The following is a 22,789-nucleotide window of genomic DNA, read 5'->3' as shown; positions in this document are numbered from 1 at the left end:
TTCAGTGAGAGACTCGTGTGCTTAAGTCTCAAAGAGCTAGGATAAGTTATGCACATAACTTTCCTCTGACAGTTTGTTGCTCACCGCTTCACTAAATATTACCTCTAAAGGTTTATTGTCAGAGTTCTTATTTCCAATTGTCCATGTGTACTTTTTTTTTTTTTTTGTTCCTGCTGTATTTTAAGTCATACTGCCCTCTTCACATAGCTTCTTCTACTCATAAACAGGCCGATACTGTAAAAAAAAATGCGGGAGAGCCTGCGCTCCGTTTTTTGTTCTGGCAGCGGATGGTTCAAATTACTCTTAAATATTCTGTCTGTGGCTTGCGATTCTCCTTGCCTTCATATACAGAGACACAGACACACACACCACTGTTTTCCAGGCATAGGATTGTACTGTGGGTACCGAGTGGCAGATGTAGCTGCTAACTTTTGTGGTACTTCTATGCTATTCTCCTCCTGGACCATATCAGTTCTACATACACTGCCAAGCCAGGTGTAAAAGAATGAGCTCATGTTGCAGCCAAGAAAGCCTGTACTTGCAGTACTGTTGGACCTCTCAGTTAATTTCAACTTTTATTAGTTTATCAATGTTTAAACTAAAAACAAACCAACCCTAGGCCTCTGTAAGGGGCACAATATTCAGCTTTATTTTCCAATTACTATCTTGGAAGTATAACAGATGAACTTGTTGGATAGATTGCTGAAATCTTTGTGCCATAAAACACGTAAAAATTTGTGAGTCTAGCTCTCCGTTGTTTTCTAGTGTGAAAAATCGGGGTTTTACTTTGAAACCTGCTGCCAGTCTCACAAGTTACACAGGCAGAACCAACTGGGGTTTTTATGAGTTCCATCAAGTCTAGACCTTACTGAACTGGTAAACCTTTTAATACTTTTAAAAGTATTTTAAGACAGTTTACATTGTTGTTAAAGATGAGCCAGTTTTTTTTTGTGCTTAGGCTGGGGAAAGGTAAGGTGATTAGGTAGGAGTCTGCATTGTTTGAGAGGGTATTGTTCCTTTAGTCTTGAGCTATCAATGTGTGTGTCTGCTGTAGGGTTTCTGAATTACTCCTCTTAGTAGTCTAGCTAAAAGTAACTTTTTCTTTTTTTCAGTGAAAATGGAATGAGAAGTTCAATGTACTCTCTTCCCTCATGACATTATCAAGTGATTGGGTGACTGGTGATTAACGTATGTCTCAAAAAGGGGGAACAGAGCTTGAGCTTCACGATGTGTTCCTATTGAGCAATAACTGAGAGGGTAAAACAAGGGAAGTTTAAATAGTAAATAAGGCAGGTTTAATGTAAAAACGTGCAGAAATATCATCAACTCAAAGTTCTTGCTTTTACTCCGTGCCTTTTCTCCAAACAGAGACACTTTAAAGCCTAGCAAAGTTTTAATAAAGGAATAGCTATCAGGTCTTTGCAGGAGAGCCTTTCTAGTCCATAAAATGGAAAAGTTATTCGGAATGCTTCATTCAATTTTGTTTTTGCAGCTGTGCATCATTGCAGATTGTGGAGAGTTGAAGGATGGTAATGAGTGGGTGATGCCCCCTGTGGATGGCTCTGGAGACAGTCACCCAGACTTTCCTGAAGATTCTGATGTGGAACTAAATGATGTAAGTATGGAGACCTTATGATTGATTGATTGATTGATTGATTGAATAGGTATGCTGGTGGTATCGCTCACATTTTCCAGTGAGCTCAGAATGGGAAAATCCCAGGGATACAGTTGGTCTGGGAAGTGCATCTAAAAGGACAAGACAGAGATGCAAACTTGTTTCTAGGAAAAAAGCATGCTTCTCTGAATTTTAAGTCCATTTGAGCTTCTACACAGCTGAGGCATTTTTTCCCTTACTGGATCTCTTTGTGAAGGCCCAGCAGGAAATTAGATAACAGCTCGCATTGTAACAAGCATATATTTATTTTATTTATTTATTAGCTTTTATATATCGACATTCATGGGTACATCATGCCAGTTTACAATATAACTGAAGGAGGAAAATATAAAAAACGAGGGTGGGAGGAGGGGTGCAGCTAGGAAGAGAGAAGGGGCGAGAGAAGAGAGGGAAAAAGAGGAAGAGGAGAATAGGAACAGTACCTGATGGAAAAACAACCAAAGCACATAATATGTAACATTGCAAATTATACACTCAAAAAGGGACTGTGTATAACATTATACACTGTGGATAACCTTATACACTATATATAAATTATATACTCCAAAAAGCACTATATACAACTATATATATATATAGAAGACACTATATATGACATTACAAATTATACGTTCAGAAAAGGCAACTATATATATGTTGTATTCCATCCCCAGGAAAAGTGTAGCAGAGGGTGAATGAAAACTGTTCATGCCTTGGATATTGCCTTTCACATTTATTGAAAAATGCTGATGAAATTTATTGAAATCATATGCATGTTTTTTCATTACAGGCTTATAGATGTATCAGTTTGCCATGAACAATTTTTAAAATGTGTATAAGCCTTTCAGGTGGTTTATTTGCCAGTATATAACCACAATTGCTTTCTGTGCTGATTACAAGAAATAGAAAAGATGCATATATGGCGGGAGAGAGGCAAGGTTCAATTTTCATAAGCCCTCATAGCTGCAAAGTCCATGTGTGATTTCTTTTTTAAACTTGAAAAGCATTCAGATATTATTAAATAGTTCGCTGTCCATCATAGATAAGTGCTAGCATGGAAACGTCCACAAGGTCGGAAGTATACCTTTTCTTGATTCAGCAGACCAGTCCAAATGCATGGGTTATGTCCATCATCCAGCAGATGAGGCAGAGATTTAACAGGTTTGCTGTTGTCGCCTTACAAAAGCTGTGCTGCCCTCAGCCTACCAGTATTCTCTATCTCCAGCAAATGATTGGAGAGCATGCCCCATGCTCTGAGATATGAGGCCTAGTTAGGCTGTTTGAAAAGGATTGGATTGGAAAGGCAGCTCCTGCAGTGAAAGACTTGTGCTCCCTCTCTCAGTTAAGCATGGCCTTAGACCCAGGGAACTTCTAAGGGTTTGGTATGGGCTTCACATTTCATTCTGTATTGCCATTTCCTCTCATTTCCCTCCCTCCCCTCTTCCCTTACTTCTCTGACTCGACTGCCTGAAAAAAAAACCAAAAAAAACCCCCAGGCCTGTTTTCTGATTTTCCCTCTACCTTATTAATTTTCATAAAGTATAAAAAAAAACCAAAACAAAACCCAAGATCCAGTTCATACCTCAAATCAGTCCAGACACATGGATTTTCATCCCTTTCAGCAGATGAAGACAGAGAAGAAAAGCTTTACTGACACTGTGTTACTTAAGATAGCATGCCACCCCATTATTTCTCTGTCTCCAGCAGATGGTAGAGGTAGAAAACCTGCAGCCTGGAGTTTGAAAAAAAAAAAAGAGGAATTAAAGAATATAAGCAAATTGCTACCAGGGATGTTAAGTTCGAAGAAGGAAAAAACAAAAGAACAAAAAAATACAGTCCTATAGTCAATAATCAAAAAACAACAAAAGGACACTGTTCAATGAATTTTAAACTCTGTGACACAATATGATCTAGAATAATAATTTATGAAGGAACCACATCAGCAAGCTTGAGAACGGCAGTGCATACAGCAAAGCTGTCTGGTCTAATCCTCATTTGCGGTGTTTTTTTAGAATAGCATAACAATGCTTTGCAGATTGTTAGAAAAGCAGTTTAGAAATATTATTAGTCCGTCTGTTCCCGTGACAAATAAATGATAGACCCGACAGTGGCCGGTGTTTTGCAAACTGACGGTTGTTTCTTCAGGAGTCTAAATGACAAATGAATATTCTGAGGACAAAGGGAAAAGCAGACAATATCTCGCCGAGAAATACAAAAAGCAATACTTAGCTTTGATGTCAGCAGCGTAGCAAACCTTTTCTTTTGGACAAATGGTCTCGACATGAATTGCAGTGTATACGGGACAGAGACCGCCCTGAACTAGTTGTACCTTTAAAAAGCCCACGCTCAGACGTCATCAAGCAAGTATGTCACATAAAGTGCGGGCTATTTAAAGGGTACAACTATTACAGACCCGCATGAAATATGCGTACTTTGCCTCGGTCCCAGTCACGATGTCTGCGCATGTCCCACAAATGACACAAATGACTCCGAAGAGCAAGCGTGCCCATCTCAATAAAATGGAGAATCTCTTCAAAAAGGTTACTCCATCTACGCAGTCATCACCGATGATACCCTCTTCCAGTGAAAAAAGTCATCGGGAAAAGAAGGACGGTGACCGCCCGTCACTGACTCCATCTGGGACATCAGGGGCCTCTTCATCGGTGCCAGGTAAAGAACGTACCGAGCATCGTGGGAAAAGACATCATAGTCATTGGATGGACTCCATGCCAAGTGGAGGAATCGATACCGCATTGGCGAAGCGGGCCTGGGTACACAAGTCTCCGTGCCCCTCTGTACCTTAGGCACCGAGGCGCTCCCCACCAGGATCAGTGTTGGAGACTGAGCCACCACATATTCATGTGGACGAGCCAGTAGCGCCTAACATGCCTTCTCCTGTGACACTGGATCCGGTCCCAGTCTCCAGGGAAGAGCTAAATAACCTGGTTAAACAAGCAGTCATCGAGGCATTCCGAAACCTGCAGCCTCCACCGATGCCAATCCCCGCACCGACGCCAGAGTCATTGGTGTTTGCGTCACTGCTAAACAGGTTCGATGCCTTGATCGGCGCTTTCCCGACGCAACCTATGCCAGTGACACCAATGAAACCACTGATGACTCCACCGAAACTACCCATTCCGGGTTCTTCGGAAGACGAGGATGTGGATCCTTATCCTACATTACCTATTCCATCCACATCGGAACCTTTACCTGGTCCATCGGGGCTTGCAAAACCCCACCGGCCGAGAATTCCATCGATGCCTTCGATGCCTCGCCCCGGTCCATTGGGGGACACCGGACGTCGATTCCCGTCGATGCCATTCGAATCACCATCGATGCCAAAGCATCCTCCATTAAGAGCATCAAAAATTTCATCGATGCCAAAAGGTCCTATTATACAGGACACTCTTCCTCCACTTGGGTCCCATTTAGAACCCCAGTAGGATCCATGGGAAGATGTGGATACAGACACAGATGATCTTATGTCAGAGCCTTCTCCACCGGAGGAAAAAAGAAAGTCTCCACCAGAAGACCTTTCTTTTGCAAATTTTATAAAAGAAATGACTGAGTCAATACCATTTGACCTAGTCACAGAAGAGGACACCATACATAAAACACTGGAAGTCCTCCAATTTGTCGACACCCCCAAAGAAGTCATGGCTATACCAGTCCATGAAGTGCTTTTAGATCTACAGCACCGACTTTGGGAACATCCCTGTACAGTTCCATCTGTTAATAGATGAACAGATGTGACATACCTTGTACAACACACACCGGGGTTTCAAAAACCACAACTATCACATTAATCAGTGGTGGTGGAGACTGCATAGAAAAAAGCCAGGAAACAGAGCCCCCATTCTTCTACCCCCACCCCCCCAGGGAAAGAACAAAAATTTCTCGACGTACTAGGCCGCCAGATGTTCCAAGGCTCCAGGTTAGTGTCACGTATAGCAGCTTATCAACTCTACATGACACAATATCAAAGGAACCTGTAGAAACAAGTACAGGATATCACAGACAATCTTCCACAACAACAAAGGGAACCACTCAATGCCATTATCCAAAAAGGCCTTAAGTCAGGAAAACACGAGGTTCGAGCGGAATATGATTCTTTCGAAACATCTATAGCATGTCAGCTACAGGAATCAGTGCCAGGAGATGGGCTTGGTTAAAGGCTTCAGATCTCCAATCAGAAGTGCAAGATAAGCTGGCAGATCTTCCATGCACTGGAGATAACTTCTTCGGTGAAAAAATCCAAGATGCTGTCTCACAGTTAAAGGACCACCATGAGACACTACGCCAGTGACCTACAACACCACCTCAACATGGACGTCCACGCCAGACAAAGCAAACCAGGACTCAACCAGTCCCGCAAACAGGGCCAGCTGCTGGATTTTGAAAAATTTCCAGAGAACAGAAGCCACTCCAACAACCCAAGAGCAGACTTGCCTGTAGGAGGTCACCTTCATTATTTCATACAAAACTGACGCTTAATAACCATGGATCAGTGGGTGTTAGCCATCATAAACCGAGGTTACCGTCTCAAATTTCTCACGATACCTCCGGATTCACTACCCACTCCATTGTGGTTACACAACAACTACAAACTTCAACTAGAGTCAGAACTCTCCACCCTGCTGAATTCCAGAGCTGTCAACGATTCCCCGGACTCAACAAGGCAGAGGGTTCTACTCCCGTTATTTCCTAATTCCAAAGAAAACAGGTGGCTTCCGTCCCATTCTAGATCTCCACAATCTCAACAAATTTCTTCAAAAAGAAAAATTCAGGATGGTCTCCCTCGGGACCATTCTTCCCTTATTGGAACAGGGAGATTGGCTCTGTTCTCTGGACCTGCAAGACGCCGACATCCCCATTTCCCCACAACATCGAAAATATCTACGATTCATTGTGGGGCACAAACATTTCCAATATCGAGTTCTACCATTCGGACTGGCTTCAGCACCTCAGGTGTTCACAAAACGCCTTGCAGTAGCTGCTGCACATCTAAGAAAAAACAGCATTTATGTTTTTCCCTACCTAGACGATTGGCTGATCTGGTGTCAGTCCAAACAAGGAGCTCTCGCTGCCCTAAAAAGCACCATGACTCTGTTACATTCCCTGGGGTTTCTAATCAACTATCAGAAATCACATATGAACCTGTCTCAGCTCCTCACCTTCATTGGAGCAGACCTCGATACCACAGTCACAAAAGCGTTTCTGCCGAATGACCGAGCACACAACCTTGCAAAACTTGCAAATTCTCTGAGCATGTGCAAAATGGCCTCTGCCCATCAATTTCTTACATTGCTGGGCCACAAGGCTTCTACAGTCCATATTACCCCTATGGCGAAGTTAGCCATGAGAAGGACTCAATGGACTGAAATCCCAGTGGCTCCAAGCGGTTTAGTCACTATCGTCCCTAATACAAGTCACCCACCACTTATGTCTCTCACTTCGCTGGTGGACAAACAAACATACCTTATAGACTGGTCTATCATTCCAGCAGCCAGCTCCTCAAGTAACCTTGAACACGGGTGCATCCACCTTGGGTTGGGGAGCTCATGTCAACAACCTCCAAACACAAGGTACGTGGACCCCGCTCGAAGCAAAGTCTCAAATCAACTTTCTAGAACTTTGAGCGATACGCTATGCCCTTTATGCCTTCAAAGACTGCCTCTCACACAAGACTGTGTTGATACAAATGGACAACACAGTGGCAATGTGGTACATAAACAAACAGGGAGGCACAGGCTCGTATCTGCTTTGTCAAGAAACAGTGCAGATTTGGGCCTGGGCCTTGACACATTCCATGCATCTCAAGGCCCCTTATTTAGCAGGCATATAAAATGTCCTAGCAGACAGTCTCAGTCGACGTTTCCACCCCCACGAATGGTCTCTGGATCACTGTGTAGCAAGCAAAATCTTTCAACACGGGGTCTACCAACCATCGACCTATTTGCGTCCAAACTGAACCACAAAGTGGAAAAGTTCTGCTCCCTCCACGGCCGTCGACAAACGTTCACCAGGGACGCTTTTGCTCGCCCCTGGAACAAAGGCCTCCTTTATGCGTATCCTCCGATACCGCTCATAGCCAAAACTCTCGTGAAGCTACAACAGGACTAAGGGACAATGATCCTCATATCCCCATACTGGCCTCGACAAGTATGGTTTCCCATACGTCTCGATCTCTCAATTCAGAAACCCATTCGTCTGGGCATGGATCCCCATCTCATAACACAGAATTACGGCAAATTACGCCACCCAAACCTACAAACCCTTGCCTTAACAGCTTGGATGTTGAAAGTTTGATCCTACAACCACTCAATCTTTCAACTCAAGTCTCTCATGTTCTCGTAGCTTCACGAAAGCCATCTACACTTAAATCTTACCATTCTAAATGGACGAGATTTACCAAGTGGTACACTCAAGAGTAGCGACCCTTTTTCCTGCCCTACTCCATCTCTGCTAGACTATCTCTGGCACTTGTCAGACTCTGGTCTCCAGACTTCTTCGGTGAGGGTACGCCTGAGTGCCATCTCAGCTTACCACAAAGGAGTTGGGGATGCCCCGGTAACAGCACAACCCCTGGTGAGTAGGTTTATGAGGGGCCTACTACAACTCAAGCCTCCTCTACAGCCACCAGTCATTGAATGGGACCTAAATGTAGTACTTTCAAGTCTCATGTGCTCTCCGTTTGAAACTTTACACTCCTGCGATGTTAAATTTCTTACATGGAAAGTTCTCTTCCTAGTAGCTATTACATCTGCTTGAAGAGTTAGTGAGTTACAAGCACTTGTCACATACTCACCCTATACCAGGTTCCTACATGACCGAGTGGTCCTACGTACTCGCCCTAAATTCCTTCCCAAGGTGGTTATTAACTTCCACTTGAATCAGTCTATATATAGTCTTGCCCACATTTTTTCCAAGGCCTCACTCTCACCAGGGAGAGAGAGTTTTACACACCTTGGACTGTAAACTTGCACTTGCATTTTACCTAGACCACATTGCAGCCCATAGGAAATCCACCCAACTCTTTGTTTCTTTTGATAAAAACAAACTAGGAGTTGCAGTGGGCAAACAAACTCTCTCCAACTGGCTAGCAGACTGTATCGAATTTTGCTATGAGAAAGCAGGCCTTCCTCTCCAGGGGCGAGTAAAAGCGCACTCAGTAAGGGCTGTCAACATCAATAGCACACTACCATTCGGTACCTATTGCTGACATCTGCAAAGCTGCGACTTGGAGTTCTCTTCACACATTTGCAGCTCACTACTGCTTAGATAAGGAAGGATGACAAGACTCTGCCTTTGGACAATCTGTCTTGAAAAATCTATTTCCAGTATAATACCCAACTCCTTCCACAACCACCTGCTGTGATTCAGCTTGCCTCATCAAAGTCAATGGCACCCCAGTTATTGTGCCTGTTGCACGAGTTGCGTGCCATTGACCTGACAAAATGAGTCAGCCTATAGCTTGCTAATCACCCATATGTGAGGACTACCATCCTGGGAGAAAGTAGAGTTGCTTACCTGTAACAGGTATTCTCCCAGGACAGCAGGATGTAGTCCTCACAAAACCCACCTGCCACCCCGCGGAGTTGGGTTCGCTGCTGTTTTATTATTTTATTTTTCGCTCGCACTTATTGCTACAAACGAGACTGAAGGGAGACCCCTGTGGCTGCAGGGATCATGGCATGCTGGGCATGCTCAGTGGGCTCAGTGTGCCAGTCAAAAGTTTCTAGAAACTTTGACAGAAAATTTTCCGTGATAGGGCTCCGTCCAGTGACGTCAGCCATATGTGAGGACTACATCCTGCTGTCCTGGGAGAACACCTGTTACAGGAAAGCAACTCTGCTTTCTCCCTTGGAAATTCCCTAGTTTATGGGAGGGTGAAAGTTTTTATTCTTACCTTGTTGCAGGATACTGGCAGGTTGAGGGCAGCATAGGGAGCCTGTGTAAGGTGATATCAGCAAATCTGTTAATCTCTGCCTCTATCTGCTGGTTGGTGCACATAACCCATGTGTTTGGACTGGACTGGCTGGACTCAAGGAAAGGAAATTATCAGCTAAGAACCAATATCTCTATAGTTTTTGAATCTTATTTTTATAAATAAAATTTGACACACTTTTCCACTTACTCTTGTAAGTAGTTAGGGTTGCTGATCACTTTTCTGTAAGTCTAAAGGATCAGTGTTAACATTTAGTGATAATACTCACCTGGAAGTGCAACAGGTTATACGAAGCAGGCATATTGCAGCTCTTGGCCATTTTACTTTCTATAAAACATTTAATTTTTTCTTTTTCTGTCTTGCAGGTTGATAAAATTGTATCTATAGCAGAAGATGTGAAAAATATAGGAAATAGTTTTTTCAAATCTCAGAATTGGGAGATGGCGACTAAGAAATACAATAAAGCTTTGAGGTATTTATATTTTAAGGCAGATAATGGCTTTCAGGCTAAAGATATGCAAAATTTATTTATTTATTTAAAACCTTTTTTATACCGGTGTTAGTGTGAACATCACATCGGTTTACAATATAACAAAATGAGTAGAAAATACAATTAACAAGGGAATAAAACAGGTGGGCGAAGAGAAACGCGGGAAAGCAGCATAGAAAGATAGTACAACTGGTGTAAGAGTTCTTAACATAGGTAACTATTGGAACATATCATGTTGGATAACATCATGAATGCTAGTTATTATATACATTATATACATTATTAGAACATAAAGATCACAATGTACAATGGTAAAAGAAGATGATAGATGGTTATAGCAGGGGGGTTTGCTAGTTAGGAAATGCCTGTTTAAATAACCATGTTTTTAGTTTCTTCCTAAATTTGAGAGAACATGATTCAAGACAGAGTGCTGAGGGCAGGGCATTCGGTCATGCGGTGGGGATGCCCCTGAGGTTCCCGCCATGACGCACGTAAAGGACAGGGCTGCGCGCGCGTGCCCTAGGTGATCCCGGGAGAAAGATGGTGAACGCAATCGCCAATGCTGGTCTGGGGACGCCGGAGGGGTCGGCCTAGAGAAGCAGAGGCAGCCATCTTCCCATAGTAAACGGAGTTAGGCAGAAAAAAGGTAAGCAACAGAGGGCACAGCCGTCTGCGACTGATGGGCGCAACAGTACCTCCGTTCCAAGGGCCCCCCCCCCCCAAGGGGTTTCGGCTTACGAGGATGAGACTGATGGAAGCGACGGAGCATGTCTTTATCCAGGATATTGGTCATGGGCTCCCAGGAGTTTTCCTCCTGTCCGTCTCCTTTCCAGGAGATAAGGTACTCCCACCGTTTACCTCTCTTGTGTACATCCAGGATGTCATCAACCGTATATGCAATATCTTCTTCTGCATCAAGTGGCGTGGGTTCCGGAGCTTTGCTGGAGAATTCAGACAGTACGAGAGGTTTCAGTTAGGGCCACGTGAAAGGCATAATGAATTTTCATGGATAGTGGTAGCTTCAAACTGTAGATCAAATTCCCAAGGCGTCGGAAGACAGCAAAACGTCCGACGTACCGCAGAGCAAAACGTGCAGATGGCAGCTTCAAGTGGAGGAACTTTGTACTAAGCCATATTTTATCCCCAGGCTGAAATTGAGGAGTCTTCCTGTGGTGAGCGTCGTAAGTCTTCTTAGCTCTTTCTCCCACTTTGAGGAGCAGTTCTCTAGTCTGTTTCCACAATTTTTGTAATTCCATTGCGGTGGCTTGAGCTGCTGGAGATGTCACGGAGAGTGGTAGAGGTAATGGAGGTAATGGTTGGCGGCCATATACCACTTGAAAGGGTGTTGATCCTGTGGCAGCAGCTGGATGTGAGTTTAGGGCGAATTCGGCCCAAGAAAGAAATTCTGCCCAGTCACTTTGTCTAGTATTCATATATGAGCGTAAAAATTGTTTGAGCATCCGATTCATTCGCTCTGTTTGGCCATTTGACTGCGGGCGATAGGCTGAGGCCAGATCCAGTGCAATGTCGAACTTCCGACACAGAGCTCTCCAGCAGTTTGCGGTAAACTGGACGCCTCTATCAGACAGAATGTGTTTGGGCATGTTGGAGAGGCGAAAGATGTGCTTCACGAATAATTTAGCCAGTTCTGCAGCAGATGGTAATCCTGGCAGGGCCACAAAATGTGACAGTCACCCAGATCATATTGGTTCCGGCAGAAGGAGGTAAGTCCACCACGAAGTCGGTCGCGATGTGTGTCCAAGGTTCCTCTGGTATAGGCAGAGCTTGAAGGAGACCCCAGGGACGTCCGGTAGGAGGTTTTTGTCTAGCAGGGGTGGTACAGGAAGCCATGTAGGCTTGGACATCAGTCTTCATGGTAGGCCACCAATAGAAACGATGGAGCATAGCCAATGTACGTTCTTGCCCGGGATGGCCGGCCAGATGGGAGTCATGTGCCCACTTTAGTAATTTCTTCCTCATTCCTAGTGGCACCACTGTTTTCCCAGCGGAGACGGTGTGCGTGGCTGCTAAGACCACCTTCTCCGGACTGATGATGTGACGAGGCTCATCGGGTGGGTCCACCGTAGAGAAGGAGTGCGAAAGAGCGTCTGCTCTGACATTTTTCTCAGGAGGACGGTATTTCAGTAAAAAGTCAAAGTGATTGAAAAACAACGACCACCTCGCTTGCCGGTGATTAAGGCATTGAGCATGTCGTAGATATTCCAAATTTTTATGATCGGTATACACCGTTATTTGGTGCTGCGCACCTTCCAGCCATGGACACCATTCTTCAAAGGCCAATTTTATAGCTAGCAATTCTTTATCTCCAATTCCATAATTCTTCTCAGTGGGCGAGAATCGTCGTGAGAAGAAGGAGCAGGGATAGAGAACATTGGCATCACTATATTGGCTTAATACTGCTCCCACGCCAAAGTCGGAGGCGTCAACCTCGACGATGAAAGGACGTAGAGGATTGGGATGGCGAAGACAAGGCTTAGTTTGGAAGGCTTCTTTGAGGGTCTGGAAGGCTGCAACAGCCTCAGCAGACCATCAAGATGGATCAGCTCCTTTCCTGGTCATGGCCATAAGTGGTGCTGTTAGAGTGGAGAAGTGCTTGATGAAGGTACGATAATAGTTTGTGAAGCCGACATAAGGCTTTTAAGCCAGTGGGTTGAGGCCACTCTTGAATACTCTTCAGCTTTTGAGGGTTCATCTGGAAACCATTCTTTGAAACGATTTGCCCCAGAAATGGCATTTATTCCTGGTGAAAAACACACTTCTCGAGCTTCGCATAAAGGCGATTGTCACGTAGCCTTTGTAAGTACCTTTATCACATCTGTCTGGTGGGCCTGGAGGTCCTGAGAGAAAATCAGGATGTCATCTAAATATACCACCACACACTGATACAGTAAATCTCGCAGAATATCATTCATCATATTCTAGAACACCGCTGGTGCATTGCACAATCCAAAAGGCATGACTAAGTATTCGAAGTGTCCGTCATGGGTGTTAAAAGCTGTCTTCCACTCATCCCCGTGACGAATTCGGACCAAGTTGTTGGCCCCTTTTAAGTCTAGCTTAGTAAACACCATGGCCCCCAGCTTGGTTATCAACGGTAGAGGGTAGCGATCCTTGATGGTGAGAGACCTCTGTAATCGATACAGGGGCGAAGAGATCCGTCTTTTTTCCCAACAAAAAAGAACCCCGCGCCAGCCGGGGACTTAGAAGGTCTAATAAACTCCTTTTGCAGGTTTTCTTGGATATAGGCCGACATGGTCTCAGTCTCTTGTTATTGAGAGGGGATATACTCTTCCCTTGGGAGGCTTCGAATTAGGTTTGAGATTTATCGCACAATCAAAGGTCCTGTGCGGAGGTAACACGTCTGCTGCTTGTTTGGAGAAGACGTCCTGAAAGGACGCATATTGCGGAGATAACCCAGGTAATGAGGGAGTTATCGTCATGCAGGGCAGCGGTGAAACATTTGCTAAACAACGATCATGGCAGACAGGATCCCACTCGGAGAGCTCCATGGTGATCCAGTTGAAATGAGGTGTGTGTTCCTGTAGCCATGGTAGGCTGAGTACCACGGGGTGAATAGCCTTCTCAAGGAGCAAGAAAGAGATATTCTCAGTGTGTAAGGCCCCAGTGCGAAGGCAAATCGTCTGCGTGGTAAGCGATACCTCCCCTGGAAGTGGTTCTCCATGTATAGAAGACAGCAGCAGAGGGGTAGCTATGGGTGTAGTAGGAATTCGCAGATGGTCTGCAATTCTTTTTAGCATAAAGTTTCCTCCCGCACCTGAGTCCATGAGTGCGAGTGTAGAGAATTCAAGGCCTCCGGAGATGAGAAAGACGGGGAGAGATAATGGAGGAGAAGGTGCAGTTAGACCTAGGAAGAGTCCTCCAGCAGATCCTAGGTCTGGCCTTTTCCCAGACAGATAGGGCAGGTCTGGACAGCATGTACATACAGAGACCTGCAGTACATAAAGAGACCTGCGCATCTGCGAAAACATCTCTTTAGAAGTCAGGTGATTGCGTCCTAGCTGCATAGGTTCCTCTTCTTCACTGGGCACGGAAGATTGGGCTGAAGTTGTGTGCTTGGCTTGAGGGCGATTACCTCCCATAGGGTGCTTCTTGTGACTCCTGGCTTCTTGTGTCCGATTGCGTATCCGGCGATCAACTCTCCCAGCTATATCAATGAGAGATTCCAGAGTGTCAGGCAGGTCACGAGCTGCTAGTTCGTGTTTTATACGAGAGTTGAGGCCCTCTAAAAATATAGCACGTAGACATCCCAAATCCCAATGAAGTTCAGATACTAGTGTCTTGAATTCAATAACATACAGGCCGATACAGTACAGTGTGCTCCGATGGAGCTCACTGTTAACCTGCCCTTGGACGCGCGTTTTCCCTTACCCCTTATTCAGTAAGGGGCGGAAAACGCGCGTCCAACCCGCGGCACCTAATAGCGCCCTCAGCATGCAAATGCATGTTGATGGCCCTATTAAGTATGCCCGCGGGATACAGAAAGTAAAATGTGCAGCCAAGCCACACATTTTACTTTCAGAAATTAGCGCTTACCCAAAGTTAGGTGCTAGTTTCTGCCAGCACTGGGAAAGTGCACACAAAAGCAGTGAAAACTGCTTTTCTGTGCACCCTCCGACTTAATATCATGGCAATATTAAGTCGGAGGTCCCGAAGAGTAAAAAAAAAGTAAAAAAAAAAAAAAAAAAAAATTTAAAATGGGCCGGCGGCTGTCAGGCCGAAAACCGGATGCTCAATTTTGCCGGCGTCCGGTTTCCGTGGCTGTCAGCGAGCTTGAGAACCGACGCTGGCAAAATTGAGCGCCGGCTGTCAAACCCGCTGACAGCCGCCGCTCCAGGTCAAAAGGAGGCGCTAGGGACGCGCTAGTGTCCCTAGCGCCTCCTTTTGCCCGTTTCTACCGCACCACCTAATTTAAATACAGAATCGCGTGCAAGGGCGAGTGGGCGTTCGTCTGCTCTCCCGCAGACTTTATTGAATCGGCCCATTAGTCTGGTAAAGGCTTGCTTCCTTGTTGAAGGTGAAGAAGAGTAGACCCTGCGATGGTCTGACGTGCTGGATCATCAAAGACTGATTTGAACAGGTTCAAGAAGTCAATCAGATCATTCAAAATAGGGTCGCTGCATTCCCAGAGGGGTGGAGCCCAGGCTAGGGCTCTTCCATCGAGTAGCGATAGGATATACGTAGTCTTGGAAACCGCATTGGGAAAGTAGTGTGGTTGCAACGAAAAGTGCGTACAGCACTGGTTAATAAAACCCCTGCACATCTGGGCATCACCAGAGAAGTATGTAGGAGCTGGTAGTGGTACAGTGGTGCGAACTGCAACCACTTGAGGAGAAGAATCTTTCTCTGGAACCATCGGCGTATTCAGTCAGGTGTTCAACTGGTTGAAAGTAGCGGCTAGTGTCTCCAGAGATTTCTGTTGCTCTGTAATCTGCTGGGCCAGGCCAGGAATGGCCTGTAAGGCTGTGAGCTGTGCTGGGTCCATGGAGTTAGCAATCTGTTGTACTTTGGACATTGAAGTGTGGGCCCTTGGTTGCTGTAAGAGATGACACCTCCCATAGGGCTCCGCCCTGTGGGGACTAACAGCGATAGGCTAGCTCTAGGCAGAGATGGACACAGAGATATATCTTTATTGTACTGCAACATGGATGGTAACCCAAGGATCGAGTGAGGATTCCAGCTAGGAGAGGAGACCCAGGTGATAATGTTCTGTCTGTAGTAGCAGAGTGGAATGGCAGTTCCACAGTTTCACCAGGCCTGCAGTGCAGGGTAGACCGGGAGTCTATGGAGAGAGAGATGAGACAAGCAAAGACAGAACTGGAGCGGCAGTACTCATTCTGATGCTGGTAGTTGTAGTAGGAGAGAACCTCGAGGAGCGGAGGTCTCGGACAAGCAAGGCCCCGAGGAGCGGGTACCTTAGGCATCCTTGTTAGTAGCAGATAACCCCAGAGGGTAAAGAGGAGTGAGGCAAGGCCCCTGTGGAACGGGTACCTAAGTTGTCCTGGAGCGAGAGTACACAGAGCGGAGGCATCTGGTAACGAGGAGAGATCAACATGGAGGATTCCTTGCTAACTCGTAGCTGGATTTGTGAATTGAGTTTAAATATCCTGAGCTTGTGACATCATGCGGTGGGGACGCCCCTGAGGTTCCCGCCATAATGCACGTAAAGGATGGGGCTGTGCGCGCGTGCCCTAGGTGATCCCGGGAGAAAGATGGCGAACGCAATCGCCCATGCTGGTCTGGGGACGCTGGAGTGGTTGGTGTAGAGAAGCAGAGGCATCCATCTTCCCAAGGTAAATGGAGTTAGGCAGAAAAAAGGTAAGCAACAGAGGGCACAGCCGTCTGCGACCGACAGGCGCAACAGTACACTTGTACTGACTTGGGGAAGAGGGTATAAACCAATCCACTGCCAGCAGCGGCCACAAATTTGACTTTTAAAACTCCCATAGGATTCCTTTTATATCTTTAGTCTTCCTTAGCATGATGACGACACCGTACTAAAATAAAATATTTTCTACCCAACTGTTTCCTCTTTCTCTCCCAGCTGAGTATTTCTTCAACTAAACATATAATGGGCATATCAATGACTTTTTTCCCATTCTTTGGGGGGAAGCTTAGTATTTCAGGCCCCAAGAATACTCAGTAGAGGTTAGGTACAATCTTATTTCAGAAGTCTTAGAGCAGGCTTTACTTAACTAAAGGAAATGTTAAAGTGGTGGATTAGCCTAGTGGTTTTTGTAGTAGTTTTACTGGGGATTTATCAGGTCACAGTTTACAACCATGCAGGGAAGTGCTGACAAAACTACTACAAAAACCTTCTTTCTTAGAATTTTTTCAGGATCTTGTACTTTTGGTTTTGGGAATTCAATGTTCAGACCACAATACCTTTCATATTGTAGATGAGTACTCTATCATTTGTGGATTCCCTCCCTATGCAGTCTTTTTGAAACATGGACCATGTCGGGGGACCGTGAAATTACTGACATGAATGATTTGGCTTGATGCTGACAATATGAACTTTTTGCTTGCCTCTAAATACAATAAAATCTTGAACCTTATAGACATTGTTTTGAACCTTTGATGTCTTTCCTCTTCTCATTGGCCATTCCTATTTGATGATTGACTTTCACCTATTATCATTTTTGAACAGAGAAAAAGCTGCCAACTCTTATATCTGAAATGGTTGTAGATTAGAAAGAGTAAAAATACAGGGGACTGAGGCTTGATTGTGTGGCAATAGTAATAAAATTGATATGTATCAAGAATTCTCTTCTATCAAACTCCTCAGTACTTGTTGGGTCATATTATTAAAACTTTCTACCTGCTAGATCCAAGGTTCGCATATCTTCGTGGTCCTTCCTTGACTTGGGCCCATTGCAGCTTTTGGGCCCATTTACCAAAAGCTATATTTCTTTATATTTATAGTCTCTCTCTCATGACACTTCAGAATGGATTATTCATTTGAATCTATCAAAGCCCACTTGTCCACGCTGTAGGGTCTCATGAAGTTGTGGATGGAGCCTTGCAGATTCTTTAAGCTGAGGCATATGGTTTTTCAGAAAAGCATTTATGAAATCTGGACAAGCTTTCCAATTTTTCTTCTGCACTTCAGAGAACTTCAAATTCATCTAGCAGCTAATTTCTTAGAGGCTAGAAAACCTACTAGTTCAGAACACAAGTAAAGTTGTTATGATTTTGTGAAGAATATGCTCGTTTCTAAGTAAAAGCTGGCTGTCTTAATTTCCGGAGAATAAACTTCCTATACTTATAATTGAAGACTTTGGGCATAACATAATGGAGATTGGTGAGAAACCAGAATGAATTTATTAAACTAATCTTGAAACAAATTTTAGGGCTAATCGGTCTGGTTTAAAACAAACAAACACCCCCCCCCCCCCCATAAACAAACAAACCCTAAAAGCTCTCCAAAACAAAATTGAAGGAAAACTGAAACTAAAGATAATGGGGTGCCAGTGTTTGAATACGTTGAGCACTTATTTGGCTAAATTATAGACAGCTAATTCATTATCTGTCTAAAATTTAGCTGGATAATGTAGGGGCTATCCTGGGGCATTCTGGGGCAGAGTTAAGTTAGCTGGATAAGTTATCCGGCTAACTCCAATATTCAGGATTAGCTGGATAACTCTGGTCATGCCATACAGTAGTCCTAAAGTTAGCCAGCTGCCTGTGTGCTGAGGGCATTACAGTTGGTTCAAAATTCAGCTGCCTATATTTTCACTGGAACCCCAATATGTGAACACGTTTTTCCTGTTCTGTATACTGTCCTTTGGTTACCTATACAATGGAAGTTAGCCAGGCCTTTATCTTTTTCCTTAAATTGATGTAATTTGGTTCAGGATATTCAGAGGCAGTGCATTCCACAAGACAGAGGTTTCATAGCTAAAGAATGAGTGATGTGTTACTTCTATTGTGTTGGGAGGGAAAATTGGTAAGGGCTTTTTCTGAGAGGAGTGGAATGTTCTCCCTGGAGAATAGGGAACTAACAAGTTAGGGAGATATAATGGAATACCTCTACAAGTAGAGCGAATGATTAGATGTATAAGATTTTTAAATTTAATCTGGCATAATACAGGAAGCTAGTACTAATTCTGTAAAATAGACTAGACATGATCAGGTTTCCACAAGCCAAAGATCAATTTGGCCACTGTGTTTTGGATAAGTTGTAACCCGCCCTAGTTTGGATGATGGATAAACCCACATATAAGATATTGCAGTAGTTTATCCTTGAAAGTATGAGAGCAAGAACTAAGACCTGTAAGTATTGGCACACCAGAAAAGTTTGTAGCTGATGAATATACCTCAAAAAGAAAAGGGAAGGTTGAATTAATGAGGAAATTTAGTTGGACATATTCTGCTTTAGATCTGTTCTTCATACCAAGGGATGAAACCATCTCTTTGAGTATGATAGTAATACTTGACATGCAGGGAGCCACAGTAGGAGCAGATTCTCTTTGGCTCACTCAGAGTGCTTCAGATTTAAGGGAGTTAAGTTTATGGGACAACAACCACTGGGCAACAGCCTAAACAGCATATATTTAAACTCCAAATTTCTTACGGACATGTGGGATTGATGTGTGCTAAAACTTGAATTTCACCTGTGAATATAAAACCTATATCCACAGCCTTGAAGTGGGGCTAAGAATAGATTGAAAAGCAAATTAATTCTGCAGAACAGTGGCTTATATGCTGACACCAGTCAGCCTGAAACATCCAGTCCTTAAGTTGAACCTGGCCAATGCCATTCCATCAAGACCCTATTGACAGTATCTGGGCAGATAATTAATGAGTAATTGATGTTCTCACAGGACAAGCAGGATGGTTGTCCTCACAAATGGGTGACATCGAGGATGGAGCCCACCACGGAAAACTTCTGTCAAAGTTTAACAGAACTTTGACTGGCCCCTACTGGGCATGCCCAGCACGGCACTGACCCTGCAGCCAGCAGGGGTCTCCCTTCAGTCTTCTTTTTTCCGCGCAGCAGTTGCCACGCGGCGAAAGGAGCTCTTACCACGTTCCTGACAGGAAATCAGAATTTTATATTCTGAAGAAAATTTGCCCCTCAGGGGTCTCCCTTCAACCAATTTTTACATCTCGCGGAACTCCGGTAAGTTTTTTGCCGTTTTTGGTCGAATTACGTCGAGTTTGGCCCTTGAGGCCTGTCGACAGTCACCAATCCCGCGACTAAATTTTTGGCCCAAGGCCATGGCGACGGTGTTTCGTCGATGTCCGGATTGTACCCGGACTATGTCAATCACAGACCCCCATAGGGTCTGCGTTTTGTGTTTAGGCAGCGAGCATGATGTCCTGACTTGCACCAAATGTGCCTTAATGACACCCAAAGGTCGCAAAGCCAGGATGGAGAAGATGGGGCTCCTCTTCCATGCTTGCACCCCAACGCCATCGATAGCATCGACGTCATCGGAACCGGCACCGTCGAAGTTGCACCATCATCGTCAACCCTCCGGTGACCGTCCACCATCGATGACTTCCCGGCCGTCGACTCCCGTCCCTTCCCCGGATGGGCGAGGGGATCGGAAAGAAAAACATCGCCATCGACGGCACAAGTCTCGGCCCGTCGAGGATCCAGAACCATCGACCTCCGTACAGACCGAGCCACCGACTAAAAAGCCTCGATCAGACCTGGCACCGTCCACGTCTCGTTCGCAGGCACCGAGGAAACCCTCACCCCCTCGGGGTTTGGGAGCCGTGATCCCACCGGTTACGGTGGTCCCTCCGGCTCAGCCTCAGCCTCCCTCTCCCGTCGAGCCGGGTCTCGTTACCCCTGGTCTCCGGGCAGAACTGGACCGGCTGGTCCAGGAGGCCATCGAAAAGGCGATGCAGAAGTTCCAACCTCCCCCGGCACCGACTCCGGCACCAATTCCGACACCGAGGAAGGAACCGACCACCGAGCCACTGGTGGGAGCACTAGCACCGCTACTACACCGCATGGAAGCGCTTCTAACGGCCCTTCCATCGGTGATTTCAGTAGCACCGACAACACCACCGTCTCCAACAGGATTATCATCGGGAGGGGAAACACCGTTCGTAATTCCCCCTTCAGGGGTGGTCCCATCGGTGCCTTCTCATCCCTTGCCACTGATATATCCTTTGGCTCCATCGATTCCAAGGCCGGCACAGATTCCATCGACAGCACCGAAGCCCTCGATGCCGTTTCCTGCTCCGCCTTCAGCACCGATGCCATCGAGATTATACTCGATACCCTCGGTGGTTCCTCTTAATATCCCGGACCCTCAACCAGGACCTTCAGGGCTTCAAGCCCCGCATGATCCCTATGATACCTGGGGTGATGATACCTCTTCTGACACGGATTTACCTTCACCACCGTCTCCTACAGAGAGCAGAAAGCGTTCTCCTCCTGAGGATCTCTCTTTCATCAATTTTGTGAAGGAGATGTCAGAGTTAGTCCCTTTTCAGCTACAATCTGAAAAAGATGACAGGCAGATGATGGAACTACTCCAATTTCTGGATGCTCCCAAAATCATCGCTTCCATCCCTATTCACCAGGTGTTTCTAGATCTTCTAAAGAAAAACTGGGAATCTCCTTCATCTGTCTCCCCAGTCAATAAGAAAGCTGACTCCACATATCTTGTCCAGTCAGCACCGGGATTTCAGAAGCCTCAACTGGATCATCGCTCTGTCGTTGTTGAGTCCGCTCAAAAGAAAGCTAAGCGTCTAAAGCCACACTCTTCAACTCCACCTACCAAGGATAACAAATTCCTAGATAGTGTAGGAAGGAAGGTGTATCACGGAGCTATGTTAATTTCACGCATAGCTTCGTATCAGCTTTATATGACTCAATATAACAGAGCTATCCTAAAACAGATGCAAGAATATGCGGACACCTTGCCTGAGCAATATCAACCACAGCTTCAAGCCCTCCTTAACAAAGGGTTTGAGGCCGGGAAGCATGAAATTAGGACTGCATAATGCATCTTCGATGCTTCCACAAAAGTTTCAGCCACAGCCATCTCAGCCAAACGTTGGGCTTGGCTAAAATCATCAGACCTTCGCCCAGAGGTCCAGGATCGGCTATCTGATTTACCCTGCCTAGGGGACAACTTGTTTGGAGAACAAATTCAGCAAATAGTAGCCGAATTAAAAGATCACCATGAGACGTTAAAACAACTCTCATCCACGCCTTCTGATGTGACCTCCAAACAACCATCTAAGAAAGACTCTAAAAAGTCGTTCTTTAGGCCACGTCGGTATTACCCTCCATCGGCTAAGCCTCGACCTACACGGTCTTCCAACAGAGCTCAGCCACGCCAGCCTCGGAAGCAAAGACCCACAGTAGCCCCACCCCCTGGGCCTGCGGCGGGCCTTTGACTTCCCTGTAGAGAGCACTTGCCAAACCCCTCTTCCAGCCATCCCTGTGGGAGGTCGACTGAGCTACTTTTTAGACCGCTGGCTACAGATCACCTCAGATCAGTGGGTACTAACAGTTATAGCACAGGGTTACCACCTCAACTTCACTACTCTTCCTGCAGACTCCCCGCCTCTACAAGCATGGAGTCTGACCAGCCACTTCGCTCACTTACAACAAGAAGTATTCCTTCTTCTGCAATCAAACGCTATAGAACCCGTCCCTCCCTCTCAGCAAGGAAAGGGATTCTACTCCAGGTACTTCCTGATACCAAAGAAATCAGGGGGGCTTCGTCCCGTCTTAGACCTTCGAGCCCTCAACAAGTACCTTCAAAAAGAAAGGTTCAAGATGGTAACCCTGGGCTCGCTTCTCCCTCTACTGCAAAGAGGGGATTGGCTATGCTCTCTCGACCTCAAAGACGCTTATACCCACATTGCGATAACACAATCCCATCGCAAGTACCTGCGGTTTCTGGTGGGCCGAAACCATTACCAATATCGAGTACTACCTTTCGGCCTGGCATCTGCACCACGAGTCTTTACCAAATGCCTCGTCGTGGTAGCAGCATTCCTCAGGAAGGAAGGTGTCCACGTCTACCCCTACCTGGACGATTGGTTAATCAGGGCCTCCACCCAACAGATTGCTCAATCCTCCCTAAAATTGACAATTCAAACACTCCTTTCCTTAGGGTTTCTTGTCAATTACGAGAAATCTTGCTTAGTCCCATCTCAAACCTTATCCTTCATTGGGGCA

General features: G+C 45.5%; 1 protein-coding gene across 1 annotated transcript in view; it reads left to right on the top strand.

Moving 5' to 3' along the window:
* Positions 1 to 22,789, top strand: part of PPID (peptidylprolyl isomerase D) — a 96,833-nt gene that overhangs the window by 44,545 nt on the left and 29,499 nt on the right. The window contains exons 5-6 of the mRNA XM_029616638.1: positions 1,493 to 1,615; positions 9,968 to 10,074. Coding sequence (XP_029472498.1) covers positions 1,493 to 1,615; positions 9,968 to 10,074 — 230 coding nt within the window. The remainder of the gene's footprint in view (positions 1 to 1,492; positions 1,616 to 9,967; positions 10,075 to 22,789) is intronic.

Source organism: Rhinatrema bivittatum, chromosome 1 (genome assembly GCF_901001135.1).
Source record: "Rhinatrema bivittatum chromosome 1, aRhiBiv1.1, whole genome shotgun sequence".
Taxonomy (NCBI): Eukaryota; Metazoa; Chordata; class Amphibia; order Gymnophiona; family Rhinatrematidae; genus Rhinatrema; species Rhinatrema bivittatum.
The sequence above is the reverse complement of the archived record's forward strand: the minus strand, read 5'-3'. Positions and strand labels throughout refer to the sequence as shown.